This window comes from Cricetulus griseus (genome assembly GCF_003668045.3).
Source record: "Cricetulus griseus strain 17A/GY chromosome 1 unlocalized genomic scaffold, alternate assembly CriGri-PICRH-1.0 chr1_0, whole genome shotgun sequence".
Taxonomy (NCBI): domain Eukaryota; kingdom Metazoa; phylum Chordata; class Mammalia; order Rodentia; family Cricetidae; genus Cricetulus; species Cricetulus griseus.
Genome location: NW_023276806.1, coordinates 172,703,726 through 172,722,516, shown reverse-complemented (window position 1 = coordinate 172,722,516; position 18,791 = coordinate 172,703,726). Strand labels below are relative to the sequence as shown.

Here is an 18,791-nt window from a genome sequence, read left to right as displayed (position 1 = left end):
GTGTGTGTCTGTGTGTGTGTGTGTGTGTGTGTGTGTGTGTGTGTGTGTGTGTGTCTGTGTGTGTGTGTCTGTGTGTGTGTGTGTGTGTGTGTGTGTCTGTGTGTGTGTGTGTGTGTGTGTGTGTGTGTGTGTGTGTGTACGCATGTACGTTTGAACACATGACTGCAATACATAATGACCAAAAGGGAGAAATCAGTATTCTTTTCCTTTCCCCTTCCCATAAAAAGTGATTTGGGGAAAATGTAACCTTTTCTTTTCTTTTAGTTAAATTTTTTTGTGCTGCAATTATTGCAGGTTCTCCTGCAGTCTTTTTTTTTTCCCCCCCCGAAACAGGGTTTCTCTGTTTAGTTTTAGAGGCTATCCTGGCACTCGCTCTGGAGACCAGGCTGGCCTCAAACTCACAGAGATCCGCCTGCCTCTGCCTCCCGGGTGCTGGGATTAAAGGCGTGTGCTACCACTGTCTGGCCAAATTTTATGTATTTTTAAAATCTAGGTTTCGGGGGCTGGAGAGATGGCTCACAGATTAAGAGTACTCCCTGCTCTTCCAGAGGTCCTGAGTTCAATTCCCAGCAAACACATGGTGGCTCACAACCATCTATAATGAGATTTGGTGCCATCCTCCAGCCTGTAGGCATACATGCAGGCAGAACACTGTACACATAATAATAAATACATAATACAAATAATAATAAATACAATCTTTAAAAAGAATCTAGGTTGCCCCATGGTAACTCATGTGTAACTAAAATACAGTATAACTAAAATACAAGAAATTGAGCACAATATGACTCACTTATACTTTGTTTCACTAGTTTTCTATGGACTCATTTGCTTGTGTTTAATAATATACAGGTTTCCCTCCCCCCCCCCCAGGTTGTGTGTATACACACACAGGCACACACAGTGCTCATGGGCCTGTGGAGGTCAGAGGTTAACTCCCGTTACCTTCTATTGCTCTCCACCTTGTGTTTTGGGACATGTCTCTCACACCACCTGGAGCTCATCACTGGGCTAGACTGGCTGTAGTAAGTTCCTAAAACAGATTGCATTTGGGCCGTGGAAATGGCCAGAGTGGGTAAAGACCCTTGCCACCAAGCCTGACAACTAGTTCAAGTCCCAGGACTGACCTGGTGGAAGGTGAGAAACCACTCCTGTCGGTGTCCTCTGACCCGGATGCAGGCCGTGGCACCTGTGGCACATTCAAGATAAGTAAACACATGTAGTTTAAAAATAGACCTAGAGGCTAGCCTAACAAATCAAGTCAAATCAGAGGAACTTGCTGTAGGCCGCCAGCCTGCAGTACAATGCAGGCAGACATGCATAGAAAGAGAAACACTTGGAAACTGATTACAAAGTGGTAAAGTTACAGCAAACTCCAATGAAACCCACAGTTTGAAAACGTGTATTTCAAAATTTTAGGAAACTAAAAACAGACAAATCCTTGACATGTATGCCCTACCATGTCTAAACAATATAAACTGATCTAGAACAAGCAACAAGGTCATTGCAGTAATGACCCTTCAGCAAAGAAAAGCTGAATTTTTTCTTTGATTCATTTATTTATTTGAGACAGGGTTTCTCTGTATTGTTTTGGAGGCTGTCCTGGAACTTGCTCTGTAGACCAGGATGGCTTTGAACTCATGGAGACCCACCTGCTTCTGTCTCCTGAGTGCTGGGATTAAAGGCGTGAGCCACCAACACCCAGCTCTACCAACCTCTTAAAGGAGAGGTAACATCAATGTGCCTTAAACCAGTCAATGAAATATGGAAAGAGAAGGAACACCATCCAACACATTGTATGAGCATTGTATAAGCTTTGTAAGAGCATGACCTTGATGCTAAAACTGTCCTAGGACAAAGCAACAATAAAAATTATAGAAAAAACCTTCAATAAACATAAATGCAAAGTCTTTCAAGAAAATACTGGCAAACTGAATTCAGGTACATGTTAAATCATACCCCATGACCAAATTGGTCTCACCCCATGGATACATGGATGTTTCAAATCTATAAATGTAATACCATACAAAGACAATATGACGGAAATCACATAACCATGTCAATAGATGAAAATTCCTTCATGATGAAATCTTCGGAGAGACTAGGAATAGAGGGACCATACCTCAAAAATAGAGGCTACGGACAATAAGCCTATAGCTAACAGCACACCAAACGGAGAAAACCAGAAAGCATTTCCTTCAGAATTGGAAATGTGGAGAGGGAGATGGCTCAGTGGCTAACATATTTGCTATGTAAGTGTGAGGACGAAAGTTCAGATTCCTAGAACCTAAGTAAACGCTGTTGACCCTGGCAGTCAGCCTGTTGTTCCAGCCTGGGAATGTAGAGACAGGGCAAGTCAGCCAGAGACCAGCCATGTTAGTGAGTTCAAGGTTTAGTAAGAAACTCTTGACTGTATGAACAAGGTAGAAGGGTGCTCAATGATGGTTCCCAATCTCACTCACTTTTGGGCCTCCATACATAAGCATGTGCCAAACACACACACACACACACACACACACACACACACACACACACACACACACACACACACCTCCCACCAAAAATATGTATACCACATACACATAAAAATGGAAAAAAGAGTCTAAAATGAAAGTGCAAATGACCACTAAATGTTTGAATTGAAAATGCTCACTACCCTTAGCTTTCAGAGAAATGCAAGTCCAGTTTATGCTGAGATTCCATCTGTTCCTTTCCTGTCACTGTGAGAAGAGCGTGGGTGGGGAAGACAGGTCCTCAGGTGGAAAAGGACACCTGGAAGACAATGCACACTAGGCATTAGCAAGGAGAGGACACCAACTTCCAAGGATAGAACACCAACTTCCAGAGTTACAGTACACATTCTTTACTGTTAAACAGCCGGTTAGACAGCCAATACCTCAGTTCCCGCATCTGTAAAATTAGCATAAAAATGATCTCTGCCCCACAGAAAGGAGCTTGCTTGGGGCCTGCAGGGCGACTCAGCAGGCCTGACCCTTGGAGTTGCACCTCCAGAATTCATGTAAAGGCGTCTACATGGGGACAACTAACTGCACAGGGCTGTCTTCTGACCTCTACATGCGTGCAGTGGCATGCACTCACTCCCTTTCTACAACAATAATTCATTAAATTACAACTGTCACTTTAAAAAAGTGCTTGCAATTTTGTTTCATTGAAGCGTGGATAAAGAGGCGCCCAGGAACACAAAAAAGCCAGGATGGTCTAGGTGGAGCTAAGACATGGGTACTCAGACTTGGAGACAAACCACGTGAAATTTTGCTAAAGGAAGTGCACATTAGGTTTGTCAAGCGTCGTCGGCCAGCAGCGGCCTCTCGGGAGGAATTTCTATGCAATGGGAAGTGCCAGGCTGTAGACAATGGGCGGTAACGAGGGCCACCGTGAGTGCCCCGTCCTCCCGGAGAGCTTCTGCTCGTGGATCCGCCGCCGCGGGGACAGGGGCTGCAGTCAAGGGTCACACCGGTGCCTAGCGCCTGCTCCTCCCGACCTCGGGCTCGCACTGTGCGCGGCGAGCCAGAGTGGCTGTAATTCCCCGCGCCGCCACACGGTGGGGCCCGCTCGCTCCGCTCCCGGCCGGGAGTCACGACCCGGAAGTGCTTTCCCGCCTCCTCCACAGCTGACATGGCGGCCGCCGCGGTGTCCCGAGCGCTGCTGCCCGCGGCCCGGCGGAGGTTGTGGGGATTCGCACGCGGGCTCCCGGTCCGCGGCGCCGCTGCGCAGGTGAGCCCCGCCCCGCTCCACCCGCCCCGACCCCACTGCGCTCTGAGGCCTCGGTCGTGGCGAGCGGTCGCCGGCCTCGGGATCTCCACGGCTGCGCCCGGGGCGGAAGGGCCGCGGAAGGGGCGGGGCCAGCTTCCGGGTGTGAGGGGGAGGAGTCACGTGTTTGCTTGCAGACTGGAGGAGATGATGATGATGATGATGATGATGATGATGATGATGATGATGATGATTTGTGCAGACTGGAGGAGATGATGAATGATGAGTGAGTTGATGAGTGAGTGAGTGAGTGCAGACTGGAGGAGATGATGATGATGATGAGTACAGACTGGAGGAGATCAGTGAAGAGCGTTCCCTGTTCTGCTAAGACAAGATTTACCCTCAGTTAAGCAAAATTTTATCTCTGCGTTTTTTATTTCAAAGCTTCCTTGCTCAAAGGGATGGGCAGGGGGGGCAGGGAGAGAGAGAGAGAGAGAGAGAGAGAGAGAGAGACAGAGAGAGAGAGAGAGAGAGAGAGAGAGAGAGAATGCAAACATGCGTCCGTGCGTGTGTGTTGTTACCAGTGTAAGTGTAGTTGTACTGTTCTCACTGAGAGGAGACCAGAACTAGCTCTTTTTGAACTTGAAGTGTTTATTGAGCCCCACAGACCAGGCTTGGAGCATGCATTCTTGTGACTAAAACTGTGAAGTCTCAAGAGTCTAAAGAGGTTTGTTTTATAGGTAAAACCCAGAAGTTTGGTACCTCTTGTTGGCAGCTGTGATGTCTGTTAGCAAACATGACAGGATATGAACTTTTTCTTTTCCCCAAAACAAGGTTTCTCTGTGTAGCCCTGGCTGACCTGGAGCTCACTCTGTAGGCCAGGCCGGCCTTGAACTCACAGAAATCCGCCTTCCATTGCCTCTGAAGTGCTGGGATAAAGGGCGAGCTGGCCACCAGCACTGGGCCCAGGATGTGAACTTTCAGTAATAGGCCGCATGTGTTAGCATGGTTATTTCTGTTTGATCAGGGAACAGAGAGCCTTGAGTTACAGAGCAGAACAATGCAGGTTAGCTAAAGTTCCTTAAGTACCTGTCTTACTTAGGGTTTCTACTGTGATGAAACCCCATGACCACAGCAACTCTTACAAAGGGTTTTATTAATTATAATTAGTAAAAGCCTATGAATTGGGTCTGGCTTACAGTAATGTGGTTTAGTCTATTGTCGTCGTGGTGGGGAACATGGTGCTGTGGTATGCAGGCAGACAGAGCTGGGAAGGGAGCCCATTGTTCCACATCTGGATCTCCAGGCAACAGGAAAAGAGAGAGGAAGAGACACTGGGCTTGGCTTCAACATTAGAAACTTCAAAGCCAGTGATAGACCTCCTCGAACAAGGCCACATCTCCTCACAGTTCCTTTCCCTGGTGACAAAGCTTTCAAATCTGTGAGTCTATGAGGGCCGTTCCTGTTCAGACTTCTACAGTACATATATGCCTTCCAGCTAAGCTGACCTCAACTTTTTGGGTCAGCAAATACGTTTTTTTCTTATTTCAATATGAAAAGAAAAAGCTACTGAAAGGGTCTGCAGTCAAACCAGTTGGCCAAAGTGTACTTGGAGCGTCTGCTCCTGTGTCTGTCTGGTTTCTACCCACATTTGTGAGCAGTAGCATCCTGTCTCATTTTATATTCTTATTTCAGTTTCTTTTTTCGATAGTGAATAGGAAATGTTTGTAAGAGAGTGTACTTGAATCTGTCTGTTTCTCTCTGGGTAATGCTAGCAACTGCTCGTGTTCCTGGAGAAGGTGTGTTTCCAGTAGGATTGCTTGCTTGAGAGAGCGGTTGCTTAAGGAACATTTCCTAAGCTAGCTGTAGATCCCAGTGAATCCAGAGTTGAGAGTTTTGTTTTTGTCCAGAACTGGGGCCTCATTCTCTATGCTCTATGACACTGAGTGCCCCCCCCATGTTCAAGTGTACACACACACACACACACACACACACACACACACACACACCCACACACACACCCTTGCCCAGTCTTAAGAAAGTGTTTTATGGAATGATTCTGAGGGTGGTGGTTTTTGTTGTTGTTGTTGTTGTTGTTGTTTTGTTGTTTGTTTTCTGATTGACTTTGAATATCTGAGCAGTAATGTTTGCTCTCCCATCAGCCATTGTATTTTGGAGGGAACAGACTAAGAAGTACACAGGCTGCTACACAAGTTGTTCTGAATGTTCCTGAGACGCGAGTAACATGTTTGGAAAATGGACTCAGAGTCGCTTCAGAGAACTCTGGGATCTCCACGTGCACAGTAAGTGACTGCAAGGACACTTAGTCATATGGTGCCTCATTTGGGAGGGAGCAGACTCAGCCACAGCTCTTTAGTAGCCTGGTGCTGAAAATTCCAAGTCCCAGTTTATAGGAATGAACTGTCTGGAAAACATTTGCTAGAAAAAGGAATGAGATTACCTTCTGTCTCCAAAAAACTGAATTTCATTTTATTATTTTTAGTGACATGTTTCTGTGTATGGGAAGGTACATGTGAGGGCAGGCCCAGGGAGGCCACAAGAGCCTCTCAGATACTGTGGGGCTGTGAATGGCCTGACTTTCCTTTGTAAGAGCAGTGAATGTTACTAACTGTAGAGTCATCTCTCCAGCTCCTGGGAATTTGCCTGACTATTCTTTGATCTCATGAAGGTTGGACTGTGGATTGATGCTGGAAGTCGGTATGAAAATGAGAAGAATAATGGGACGGCTCACTTTCTGGAGCATATGGCTTTCAAGGCAAGTTGTGAGGCCTTACTAAAGGCATACTCTATGAAAGGAAGTCAGCATAAAAAGATTGTTCCTGAAGGACAAGAACTATTTCAGTAACATGCCATGTGCCATTTTTATTTCTCCAGTATTGTTTCTAGAAGAATTACTGATAATTGACTTTGAAAGAGGGTTGCTTTCTTGGCATACAGGGATACAAAAGCCATCTTGAATGGGTGTTTTTTGAAGCCTGATGTACTTTACAAAATTGTCCTTGCATGACTGGCATGGCTTTGCCATTGTTTGTTTATTGTCTACGTGTTTAGAATAGATGAGGATGGAAGGGAAGTATCATAATGGTTGCTGTTTTCTCCTTTATTTCAAGGGCACCAAAAAGAGGACCCAGTTAGACCTTGAACTTGAGATTGAAAATATGGGTGCTCATCTTAACGCCTATACCTCCAGAGAACAGACGGTGTACTATGCCAAAGCCTTCTCTAAAGATTTGCCAAGAGGTATTGTTATCTGTACTGCAGAAAATCAGTTTCCATGAGGGTTCAGACATCATTTAGCACCCAGAGGGTGCTTTTATTTTATTTCTCCTCCAAACACAGACTGAAGACTTACACAAAAAGGGCTCCACCTGATCTTAGCAAGTTCTTCCAGAGTTTCACCTGTGAAGTGCAGTGTGTTCAATCAATTTTATTCATTGTTTGATACAAAACTATTGGTCCTGGGCAAGAGTAAACAAATGTTTGTGTATACATTGATTATTTATGATTATATTAGCAAAATAGAAAATTTTATTTTGTAAAAATAAAATAATTGTTTGATATGATAGTACAAGTCTTTTATATAGTGTTTTGAGTATGCTAATCTCACAAAACGTTTTTTTCCAGTGGAAGAATTAAAACCAAAATAGCATTCCAAAGATAATTAATGAAATTGTTAACTTTTATGGTTGCATATTTGTAATCAGTTTTAGTACTCTAAAATTTTAGTTCTTATAGGGTTTCCTCAATACCACTGTGGTAATCTACACAAGTATTCTTTGTGTTGTGTGTAGCCAGTGATTGACATAAATTGCTCTCCACATTATTTTTGGAGCCAGATCTCCTACAGAACCTGGTTTGCCCAGCTTTGTCTAGACTGCTGGCCAGCAGTTTTGTGGATCCGCCTGTCTCTGCACTGGATTATAGGTGCTCCTGGTTTTTAAATGTGGGTCTGGGGGATTGAACTCAGGACCAGATGCTGTGTGGCAAACATGTCCCTGTTGAGCAACTCCACCGCTGCCCAGCTTCCATCTGGGTTTTAGTGATAATTATAAAAAAATGAAATAGTGTAATGGTAATTTCCCCTTTTTGTAATCATCTCAGTATGACATTTCTCTAACAGCCTGCTTTATTCTGTTCTTGGTATTTGGAGTTAATTGGCTTAGACAAGTCCCCCTAAAGTGAACTGAAACAAGAAAGAGAAATTTACAATAGAACAAAGCAAATAAAACTTAGGGTTATAAGTTTATTTTACTGTTAATAAAATGTATATTGCTCTACCAACAAGAGTATCTTTTCTGGAGATGTAATTTTTTTCCCACTTTTGTAATTTTACTTCACCTTTAGTTTTTTATCAAGTTAGGACTTGAGCAGACAGTTTTGTAAGTGGCTCCTGAGGGCATATTTTAGGTTATAGTGATTTTTTTTTCTTTGCTACATTACAGCCTCATTGCTATGCAAATATTTGTATATACATGGGCCCATGTGTCTTTGTGTATACCTATTTTCTCTCTAACAGATCCATTTTCTATTTCATACTCTTTTGGGGGGGGGTGAATCAGAGTTTCTCTGTGTAGCCCTGGCTGTCCTGGAACTCGCTCTGTAGACCAGGCTGGCCTCAACCTCACAGAGATCTGTCTGCCTTTGCCCCCCAAGTGCTGGGATTAAAGGTGTGGACCACCACTGCCAGACTGTTTCATACTTTTTGTTTAGAACCATCTGTATTAACAGCCAGGTTTCTGTGGATAACTGACCTAGAATTAGTATAAAGTGATTAACATTTAGGATTTTCCCTAAGGTCTTCTGTACCACAGAGTTTCTACTTTACATTCATTTTAATGTGCTAATTAGGTTAAATATTCTAATGAATCATATTGAATGATGGTTAGTGTCATGGTTTCTGGTGTTGGTTTAAGAGATTTTAATGCTGTGTTTCTTCCATTGTTTTAATTTCAATTAGCTGTAGAAATTCTTGCTGACATAATTCAGAACAGCACATTGGGAGAAGCAGAGATTGAGCGTGAACGTGGAGTAATCCTTAGAGAGATGCAGGAAGTTGAAACTAACTTGCAAGAAGTTGTTTTTGATTATCTTCATGCCACAGCTTATCAGAACACTGCACTTGGGCGGACAATTCTGGGACCAACTGAAAATATCAAGTAGGTATATTTCTCATTTAAAAATTTTGCGCAAATTATGACATATACAAACTAAAAATGTGTGTTTCAGACAGTCATTTTCACCCTGATAATCTAAAATTGTAGCTGGCTGTGCTGTAATGATACTCAATGAAACTTGGAACCTAAACAAATAATGTTGGTACATATGTCTTTCTTGATGTAAAAGGCAGAACTTTTTGCTACTTGTAGCCTCTATCAGTGACTGCTTAGAAGGCTTTGAGTTCTATTCATTTCAAACATATTATGTGAGGACACATGCTTTTTACTTCCTTTTAAAGTTGCCTTACTTTTTAGGCATTGTGGCCTATGAGAAAGGAAGATTGCTGTGAGTTCTAGGTCAGCCTAGGCTATAGAGTGAGACCCTATAAAATAAAATGAAGTAAGGAAATCTTACCACTTACTCTGTTCACAGATCTATAAATCGTAAGGACTTAGTGGATTATATAACCACACATTACAAAGGACCAAGAATTGTGCTGGCTGCTGCTGGAGGTTAGTTACGTTTCTCTGAACAAGTTAGACAAGGTTGGATCACCTTGGGACATGTTCTGAAAGTATTTAAATGTGCATGTTAGGAGAACGTGGAACACTGTACCAGACTCCCTCTGTTTTCTTTTAGTAGGCTTTATTTACAGAAAACCTTAACCATCACTCAGTACACACATGTACATATACAGTGGGATTTTCTTAGAAGACAAAGGCTAATGAATGAACTAGGAGAAAGTTTATTTGGAAGACAGTGTTCTATAATTAGAGTCTTGAGATTTTTTTTGTTGAGAAATAGCTTCCTCCTTGTCAAGTCTGGTATGGATATATCCATCCATGGGCTTGGTCATTCATTCAGTAAACCAGCTAGTACTGCAAAGGGGAAGTACACCAGAGCTGTGAGAATGTGTAAAGTGAATCAAAAAAATGTCGGTGGCATCCGATGTCCTTAGGGACCTGGGAAGGAGGTCCCTCAATTTAAGAAAACTCACTTGAGATTCTGCTAGATTTCCTGGCAGCCTGAATTTGGAGGGTATAATCATTTTAATACACTTACCTTTTTCTCTTTCAATATTATGATTGAAGACAGACTAATTTGGTGTGTTTGTGTGAATTTAACTTTTCTCTTTTTAGAAATTATTACAAATTAAAATGAGTTCATCTAATTAACTTCTGAGCTATATGTGTGGGTACTGAAGATAGGGGTGAGGTTGGGTACCTGCCCTCAGTCTTGTGTGCTATTTCTAAAGTGGCTGGCATGGACAGGGCTTACATGCTAGGAACTGCCCTGGCTGGTTGGGGCCTTACTGCCATTAACAGCATTTGGATACAAGTTTTATTTGGTCCATAGGTTCATTTGGACATTGCTGAGGTTGGAATATCCTAAAGTTAATGGTATGTCCTAGATAGTTAGCATTTTGTCTTACTGGCTTCTACATTATTTATTTATGTACTTATGTATTTATGTATTTGTGTATTTGGAACAGATTTGCTATATAGCCCAAGCTGGCCTTGCATTTGAAGCCATCCTCCTGCCTCAGTCTTCTGAGTGCTGGTATAGCTAAAGCCACCGTGTCTGATGATTTCTAAATGTCGTTGTTTTTTTTTGTTTTTGTTTTTGTTTTTTTTAAATGCAATAGGCCAGCTTAAGCCTTTCCTGATCTTTTCTGATCTCTTGTCCCAGCTCCCATTTGGTCCTTAATCCTCAAGAAGTATAGTTGTAATATACCAGATACATGTTTTCATCTGCACTTCCTTTAAAACAGATTGTAGGTCCCTTGCCTTCTAGATTGGGCTGGTGGAATAGGAGCTGCATGTCTGGCTTGTTTAACTAAGATCCTAGTTCTGAAGGCAAAACAGTGATGGAAGAAATGATCAGGTGTGAGGACCGTGTTTCATGGTCTCTCACTGTTCTCTGGCATCCTTGTCCTGCCATCATTTTGTGTTCTTACCTTCTGAATTGATATCAAGGTGACTTTCCTATGTGGCAATTAAAAAACTGTACTGTTTTAGACTGTCATTCTTTACATCTCTGTTTCTCGTTTTTGTTTGTTTCTCCAGACAGGGTTTCTCTGTATCCCTGGCTGTTCTGGAACTCGCTCTGTAGACCAGGCTGGTTTTGAACTCAGAGATTGGCCTGCCTCTGCCTCCTGAAGATGTGTGACACCACTGGCTGCATCACAGATTTATTTGGAAACTGGGTATAAGCTGTGCTTTTAATAGGTTTCATTGAGAGAAACCTTTTTTTTTTTTTTTTTTGGTTTTTTGAGATAGGGTCTCTGTGTAGCTTTGTAGACCAGATTGGCCTCTGCCTCCTGAAGTGCTGGGATTAAAGGCATATGCAACCACCGCCTGGCTAGAGAAACGTTTTTATTAAATTTGTTTATATGTGTGTGTTTTGCTTGCATGTGTGCATGTGTACCACATATAGTAACTAGTGCTGGCAGAGGGCAGAAGGAGGCACTGATGAGATGTCCTGGATCTGGAGTTTTAGATGCTTGTCAGCCATCATATGGGTGCTGGGAACTGACCCTGGGGCCTCTGGAGGAGCAGCCAGTGCTCTTAACCTCTGAGCATCTCTCCAGCCCCCATTGAAATAAATCTTAATGGTAATATTTTTAAAGCCTTTGCACAAGCCTAGGTATGTGGCACATACTTAGAATTCCAGCATTCTGGAAGCTGAGACAAGAGAATTACAAGATCAAGGCCAGCCTGGGCTACATAGCCAGGCCTGTTTCAAATTCATAATCATGATGTCTGGAATTTTAAGCTGGTGATTGTGTTCTAGGACTTTACTGACTGAGTAATTGGTCCCATGTTTGCATACTAAGGAAAGTAGAACCTAAGGGATTTCTCTGAGGTTTGGTTGTTGTCATGAGCACATGGGAAAATAGGAATGTTTTCAAAATTTAGAATTGATTTTAGTTCTAAAGTTACAACTTTGGCTGACCTGGCACTCACTCTGTAGATCAGGCTGGCCTTGAACTCACAGAGATCCTCCTTCCTCTGCCTCCCAGTGCCGGGATTAAAGGCCTGTGCCACCAATGCCCGGCTGTGTACCTGACTCCAAAAGACTGAGCCATATCCAGAGTAACTTACGGAACTGACTTTTACTAGGATGCACATTTGAACTTTTATGACTTAGCATGATTTTTCTGTAGAAACTAGGTATTTTGAGAGTCGAAGTTTTTAAATATAGATAAAATTACAATTTCTTACTCTCTTGAATGGGCTTAGTACTCTTTGCCCAGAAATTTGTACTCCCAGAAACCTATATGAAGTTATAATGCCTAGAAAAGTCAGAGGCCAATAAAAAAATTCTAGCAGGTTTAAAGAAAAAAAAAGGAAGTGGGGTTTTCAAGCTGTCTTCTTACCTTTATCTCTGAATAAATTTGTTTGCTGATGAACACCAGCTGCTCAGGGAAAGCTTTGCAACCCAGGCCTTACAAAACAAGGAAACTGGTCACTTTAAATGGCTTAGTGAATGCAAGTCCTTCTGGTGTGATGTACTTCACATTATTCCACGTCAAAGCATGCTACTGGCAGTTGGTTACCTTGAGTTGATTATATTGCTGTTACATACTTTAGAAAATCTCTTCCTTCAATTTAGGTGTTTGCCACGATGAGCTGCTTGAGCTAGCAAAGTTTCACTTTGGTGATTCTCTCTGCGCACACAAAGGAGAAATACCAGCTCTGCCTCCCTGCAAATTCACTGGAAGTGAGGTAAGGCGAGCTCTTAGTTAGAATTTGGACTTTGGAAGTCTTATATTATGCTTACAATGAGTATGGACAGGCTGAAGACATGGCTCAGCAGTCTGCACATGCTTGCTGCACTTGCAGGGGACCATAGTTGGCTACTTGCCACCCTTATTGTGCAGCCCACAGCCACCTTAACTCCAGTTCCAGGAAAGCTGACACACACACAGATTAAAAATCTTAAAAAATAGAGAGGGGTGTGTAAAACCTGTGTTTCAGGCTGGGGAGTTAGCTCAGAGGGTAAAGGTGCTGGCTGCCAAGCTGTAACCTCAGTTTGGTTCTGAGTTCAGTCCTTGGGCCTCCTGTGGGTTGTCTTCTGACCTCCACACACTGCCTGTGCCCACACACATACCCACGACAAATAAGATGTAAGCTTTGTTAATGTGTCAGCTGACACACAGAGGAGGGAATGGGTGGGCTCATTTGCTCCCTCCCTGTTCTTTCCTGAGGGAGCAGGGAACAAGAGCAGGGTTCACATTGGCTCATTTTGTTTTAATTTTGCACAATGCACATTTATATGTGATAGGGTGTAAACACAATCTTACAATATAAAAGACTGAATTTTGACTTTCGCCTTGGGTGTGTTCTTGGCTTCATTTTTGCCCCAAAGGTACAATGGTGGGGATTGCTATTAGAGCCAGAACTTGAGAGGGTCTGCTTCTTAGCTGCAGGGTTCTGCTTCAAGTGTGGTTTACCACATCATGATGTTCAGACTATGTGGAAAGAGCTCTGATGTTGGCAGCTACATGGATTTGTACCATCAGTACTGATTTAAATTTGAATTAAAAAGTCGTATTAGGCCGGGCATTGGTGGCACACACCTTTAATCCCAGCACTCAGGAGGCAGAGGCAGGCGGATCTCTGTGAGTTCAAGGACAGCCTGGTCTCCAGATCGAGTGCCAGGACAGGCTCCAAAACTACACAGAGAAACCCTGTCTCAAACTCCCCCTCCCCCCAAAAAAATCATATTACATAAAATATCAGTGAAATAAGGCAACTCCTTTCAACCAGGTGGTCGATGTTCTGGTGAAAGAAACTATTCTGATTCATGAAAATCATTTGAACCACACAGTGTAATGCCACCTGATAGTTAAAAATCAAGTGTCATGATGAGCATTTTAACATTGCAGTTAATAAGACTTGCACATTTTTCTTGGAAATGGACATATCGTAGAGGACTATTCCTACTTAACTAGTTATCTGTAGCAGGCTTTCTCTGGGCCACCAACCAGCTCTGAAATAGACACGGAGACTTATTATTAGTTATGAATGCTTGTCCTTATATTATGCTTTTGCCACCAATTTTTAAAAATTTTTTTATTTGGATTAGAAACAAGATTGTTTTACATGACAATCCCAGTTCCCACTCCCTCCTCTCCTCTCCTACCACCCCCCCCCCAACTAAAACCCTACCTATCACATATCCTTTCTGCTCCCCAGGGAGGGTGAGGCCTTCCATAGGGTGTCATCAGAGTCTATCATATCCTTTGGAATAGGGCCTAGGTCCACCCCTGTGTGTCTTGGCTCAGGGAGTATTCCTCCATGTGGAATGGGCTCCCAAAGTCCACATCTATGCTAGGGATTAGTACTGAACTACTACAGGAGGTTCCGTAGATTTCCGAGTTTTCCTCACTGAACCCACGTTCCTGGGGTCTGGATCAGTCCCTTGCTGGTATTCCAGCTATCAGTCTGGGGACTAAGACCTCCCCGTTTTCAGGTCAGCTGTTTGTATGGGTTTCACCAGCCTGGTCTGAACCCCTTTGCCCATCACTCATTCTTCTCTGCAACTGCCACCAGCTTTATTACTTAATTTAACCTGTTTCTCTTCATCTACATTTTGCTTTGGGGCTTTTTGCCTTTCTTTCATCCTGTGTGCCCTGCTTTCCTGCTTCCTTCATGACTGGCTGGTGAGTGCCTACCTGGCTGGTCGGTCCCGGGTGTCTTCCTCTCTTGAGCCTCAATTCCTCCTCCTACTTCTCCGCCTACCAGCCCTGCCTATCCCTCTATTGCTTAGCTGTTGGCACTTCAGCTTTTTATTAGACCAATCAGGTGCCTTAGGCAGGCAAAGCAACACATCTTTACATCATTAAACAAAGGTAACACATCTTTACAGTTATCTTATTGTCTGCTCTTACCTAGATTCGAGTGAGGGATGACAAGATGCCTTTGGCACATCTAGCAATAGCCGTTGAAGCAGTTGGTTGGGCACATCCAGACACAATCTGTCTCATGGTTGCAAACACACTGATTGGCAACTGGGATCGATCTTTTGGAGGAGGAATGGTAAGTGAGTTTTGAGGTAACTTTTCATGATAAATGGAAGATTGTCATGTTTTTCTAAATGTAAATTCCTTGTAAGATTCTTCCCATTTTTGAAATGGCAAAAACTGATTGCTTGCACCATGACTCTTGAGTTAAAATACTAACTCATCTTGGATTGCATCTAAGCCAGAGGAAAAAAGTCTTGTCATACTGTTCGTTAGTGGGTTGGTTGACAAAATAATTCATTTTTGCTGTTATAATAGTAGTATTGGGTACTGTGGTAATCATAGTAAATCACCATTTGTCTGGGTCTTTGTTAGTCTTTTTCTTTTTTTAAATGTTACTTTTATTTCATGTGCATTGGTGTTTTGCCTTCATGTGTGTCTGTGTGAGGATGTAGAATCCTCTAGAACTGGAGTTACTGACAGTTGAGAGCTGCCATGTGGGTGTTTGGAATAGAACCAGGATTCTCTGGAAGAGCAACCAATGCTCTTAACCGCTGAGCCATCTCTCTGGCCCCAAACTTTCTGGGCACCTGTTTTTATTAGTACACACTGAAGAGTATAGAGGCAAAGAAATCTATAGCTAACTCCGAAACTTTTAGGAACTTACTGTTGTGCCCAAGTCTGGAAGACCCCCAGAGACTACCAAGGAGACAGACTTACCAAACTGCAAATGCAAGGCTTTATTGTTTAATCCTACCTGTAGGGACTCCGTCTAGCAGGCTGATGCAGCAGCCTCTAGAGGGAGTGAAGTCCCTTGTCTATTGCCAGAATTTAAAGGAAAAAAAAATCACAGAATTACATCTGTATATGGGTTGCATCTTGATTGGTTGACATTTGGGTAACAATTAGTGAAATTTCCCAAAGTCAGGGCAACTGGTTTGTTAGTATTTTTGATTGGCTGGCTACAGATGGCAACATTAGTGGTTTCTATAGCTTTGTCTGTTACTTGCAGGTAGCCTGTTCTCATTCTTTGGTGCTGGGAGGGGCATTCTGTGGTTTGTTGCTAAACACAGTATCCAGGTACTTACTATGTCTAAGAGGAAGTGGTCTTGGAGTTTTGTTCACAACACAAGAACTAGAGGCTAGGGGACTGGATTTGTTTGGAGGCTTTGCCACAACCTTTACATTTATATGGTTTCTCTTCAGTACAAATTGAAGAATTGAGTGGGAACTTAAGGCTTTGCCACATTTATACAATTTCTCCCCAGTGTGAAGCCTTTGAGTTTAGTTTACCTCTCTCACTTAGGATGTGGCTTGTAGTTTAGTGGTGTGCTTTGCCTCACATGCCTGAGCCCTAGGTTCAACCATTGACAAGGAACAACATAAATGAAGAGAAACACAGACATGGTAAAAAGTTGTTAAAGAGGTAGAAGGGACAGACCTTTTTGTACTATTTTTACAACTTTTCTAAAAAGTTTAAATTTCTAAACACAGTGGATAGATTTGTCTGAAAGATCCAAAATACATTTTATGTGAATATCTTAGATTTCAGTACAGTATCACTTCAGTGTGCATACTCAGAGCCCTACATGGCCCAGAAACAGCACTGTGTTGTCTTATGAATAGGTGCAGCTACTAAACCAGTTGCAAGAAAATCATTGCTTTCTAGTCTATATTGAGCCAGGTAAGTGCAATTCTTCCTTGAAATTGTAGTTATTGAGGTGTTGCTGGATAAAACTGGGAACTTGAGCAGAGCAGTGGTACATGCCTTCATCCCAGCACTCGGGGCGGGGAAAACACAGGTGATCTCTAAGCTTGGGTAGCCTGATCTACATAGTGTGCTTTAAGCCAGCCAGGGCTATGTTATGAGACCTTGTCTCTTAAAAACAAACCCCAAACTGTTAAACAAGGAATGTTAGCCCTTCCTCACTGACAGACAGCCACAGAGCTCACGTTTTTGTGGGGATTTGGAGCCATGTGTCCGGTTTACAAACCAAATTGGATTGTTTTCCTTTACAGAATTTATCTAGCAAGCTGGCCCAGCTCACTTGTCATGGCAGTCTCTGCCACAGCTTCCAGTCCTTCAACACTTCCTACACAGACACTGGGCTATGGGGACTCTATATGGTTTGTGAAGAAGCCACAGTTGGTGACATGCTGCATGCTGTGCAGCAAGAATGGTGAGAGAACAACGTTAGTGCTTTACCTGGAGTTGCTACTCTAGGCCAGCTTCCTAAAGGTGCTGACTTTGGCTTTTACGGTAGTGGTTGCAATGTTTTTAAGAACAGACATTTCTTTTAAACCTCATGTGAAGCTGATTGTACTCTAAAATATTTGTAAGTCAACTACAAGTTCAGAAAACACCTCCAAAAGCATGAGTGGAGATATAGCTCATGTAGACTACTTGCTTAGCATGCCCAGAACCCTGCTTTGAACCCCAGTACTTCCCAAAGAAAAAGGTAACTTGACTGGGAAAGGCAAGTTAGGAAAGTGAATTCGAATAGCAGAGGCTCTCAGCCTTCCTAACATTGTGACCCTTTAGTAGAGTTCATGTTGTGTTGACCCCACAGTAGCTTTTTCATTGCTACTTCCTAACTGTAAATGTCTGTTGTGCGAACCACTTGTTGAGAACCACTGATCAGGATTAGTCAGCAGGCCACGGCAGAAAAACCCGAAGTGCTTCCTAGAAATTTGTTTCCTATAATAATAATAACGGCCTTAAGTCTCTAAAAATTTCGTTAGCTGGGATGTGTTGGGTTTTTAGATACTGGTTTCTCTTCCTTAGCTTACTTATCTAACATCACAGAGGGGGCTCGTGAGGCCTCAACACGACTCTTCTTACAATGTGGTCATTTGCTTTTTACACTGTTATTTCTGTGTCGGCTAATTAGCAATTGGATAGTTAGAACTTTTGAGTGTTAATGGCACTTGGGAAAATAATTAGTATTTTAGCTTTAGTTTTAGGGTAATTTCAGCTTTTCAGTGAATTGAAATATAATTGTATGTTGTGGTATATGTGGAATACACCATCTTGTATTTAAATTTGATAACATTTTCCAGGTATTTATGGCTATTCCCAAATGTGTTTTAGGATGCGACTCTGTACAAATGTTACTGAGAGTGAAGTAGCACGAGCGAAAAATCTCCTGAAAACAAACATGTTGCTGCAGCTTGATGGTAAACCTTAGGAGACAGGCTGGGAAGGGCTTGGTAGGCAGGCTTTGGCCTTTGTCTCCATGGACGATGTCTGTCTGTCTTTCTGGTTACTTAGATTTCCTTCTCAAACAGGCTCAACTCCGATTTGTGAAGACATTGGCAGGCAGATGCTATGCTATAATAGGAGAATTCCCATCCCTGAGCTTGAAGCAAGAATTGATGTAAGTAATCTGTAGGTTTTGGGTAAAAAGGTCAGTTACAAAAGCTGAGGTTCCCTGACTCTTGATTTAGTTTAGAAAAGTCAAATATACAGAATCTGTCTTCACTACGAAAAGTCCTGATGATATTGTCCCTGTCTCAGGCTGTGAATGCGGAGATGGTTCGAGAAGTATGTACCAAATACATTTATGACAAAAGCCCAGCTATTGCTGCACTAGGTAAGCCTGGCTCCTCCCCTTGTACACACAGTTGGCTAAGGACTTGGAATTTTGTTCTCATAGTCTTCTTTTGAATCCATAGGTCCTATTGAGCGGTTACCAGATTTTAACCAGATTTGTAGTAACATGCGCTGGATTCAAGACTAACTTTTGTGATCAAACATTCTGCACATATATATTTATAAAACTAGAGATTCCAAAGTTTTAAAAAGCTGTCTGTCAGTCCTCAAATGAAAAAATAAAAATGTATTTGCAACTTTTACATTGGTCTGTTATACTTTTAGAGGCTAAGACTACAGCATTGATGATTGTTGAGTGTAATGGGTGAACTTTGTGTTGGG

At 42.6% G+C, this 18,791-nt stretch overlaps 1 protein-coding gene across 2 annotated transcripts; it reads left to right on the top strand.

Moving 5' to 3' along the window:
• The first annotated feature begins 3,579 nt into the window (after positions 1 to 3,579).
• Positions 3,580 to 18,712, top strand: Pmpcb (peptidase, mitochondrial processing subunit beta). 2 transcript variants are annotated; one of them, XM_027393426.2, is made up of 13 exons: positions 3,580 to 3,735; positions 5,874 to 6,014; positions 6,401 to 6,487; positions 6,843 to 6,972; positions 8,690 to 8,888; positions 9,322 to 9,401; positions 12,505 to 12,617; positions 14,790 to 14,933; positions 16,877 to 17,037; positions 17,949 to 18,034; positions 18,146 to 18,234; positions 18,375 to 18,450; positions 18,533 to 18,712. In XM_027393426.2, exons 1-13 carry the CDS (start codon positions 3,637 to 3,639, stop codon positions 18,595 to 18,597), a joined length of 1,470 nt encoding a protein of 489 aa, XP_027249227.1. In that variant the 5' UTR covers positions 3,580 to 3,636; the 3' UTR covers positions 18,598 to 18,712. The 2 variants fall into 2 exon arrangements, with proteins under 2 accessions (XP_027249227.1, XP_027249228.1); XM_027393427.2 differs by lacking the exon at positions 3,580 to 3,735 and adding an exon at positions 3,980 to 4,116 and having other exon boundaries at positions 6,361 to 6,487.
• The last annotated feature ends 79 nt before the right edge of the window (positions 18,713 to 18,791 follow it).

Excerpts from the sequence above, each read along its gene's own strand:
- Pmpcb (XM_027393426.2), top strand. The coding sequence starts at position 3,637 with ATGGCGGCCGCCGCGGTGTCCCGAGCGCTGCTGCCCGCGGCCCGGCGG. Across the intron at positions 6,488-6,842 it reads TGGAGCATATGGCTTTCAAG|GGCACCAAAAAGAGGACCCA; the intron begins GCAAGTTGTGAG and ends CTTTATTTCAAG. Across the intron at positions 18,235-18,374 it reads AGCTTGAAGCAAGAATTGAT|GCTGTGAATGCGGAGATGGT; the intron begins GTAAGTAATCTG and ends TCCCTGTCTCAG.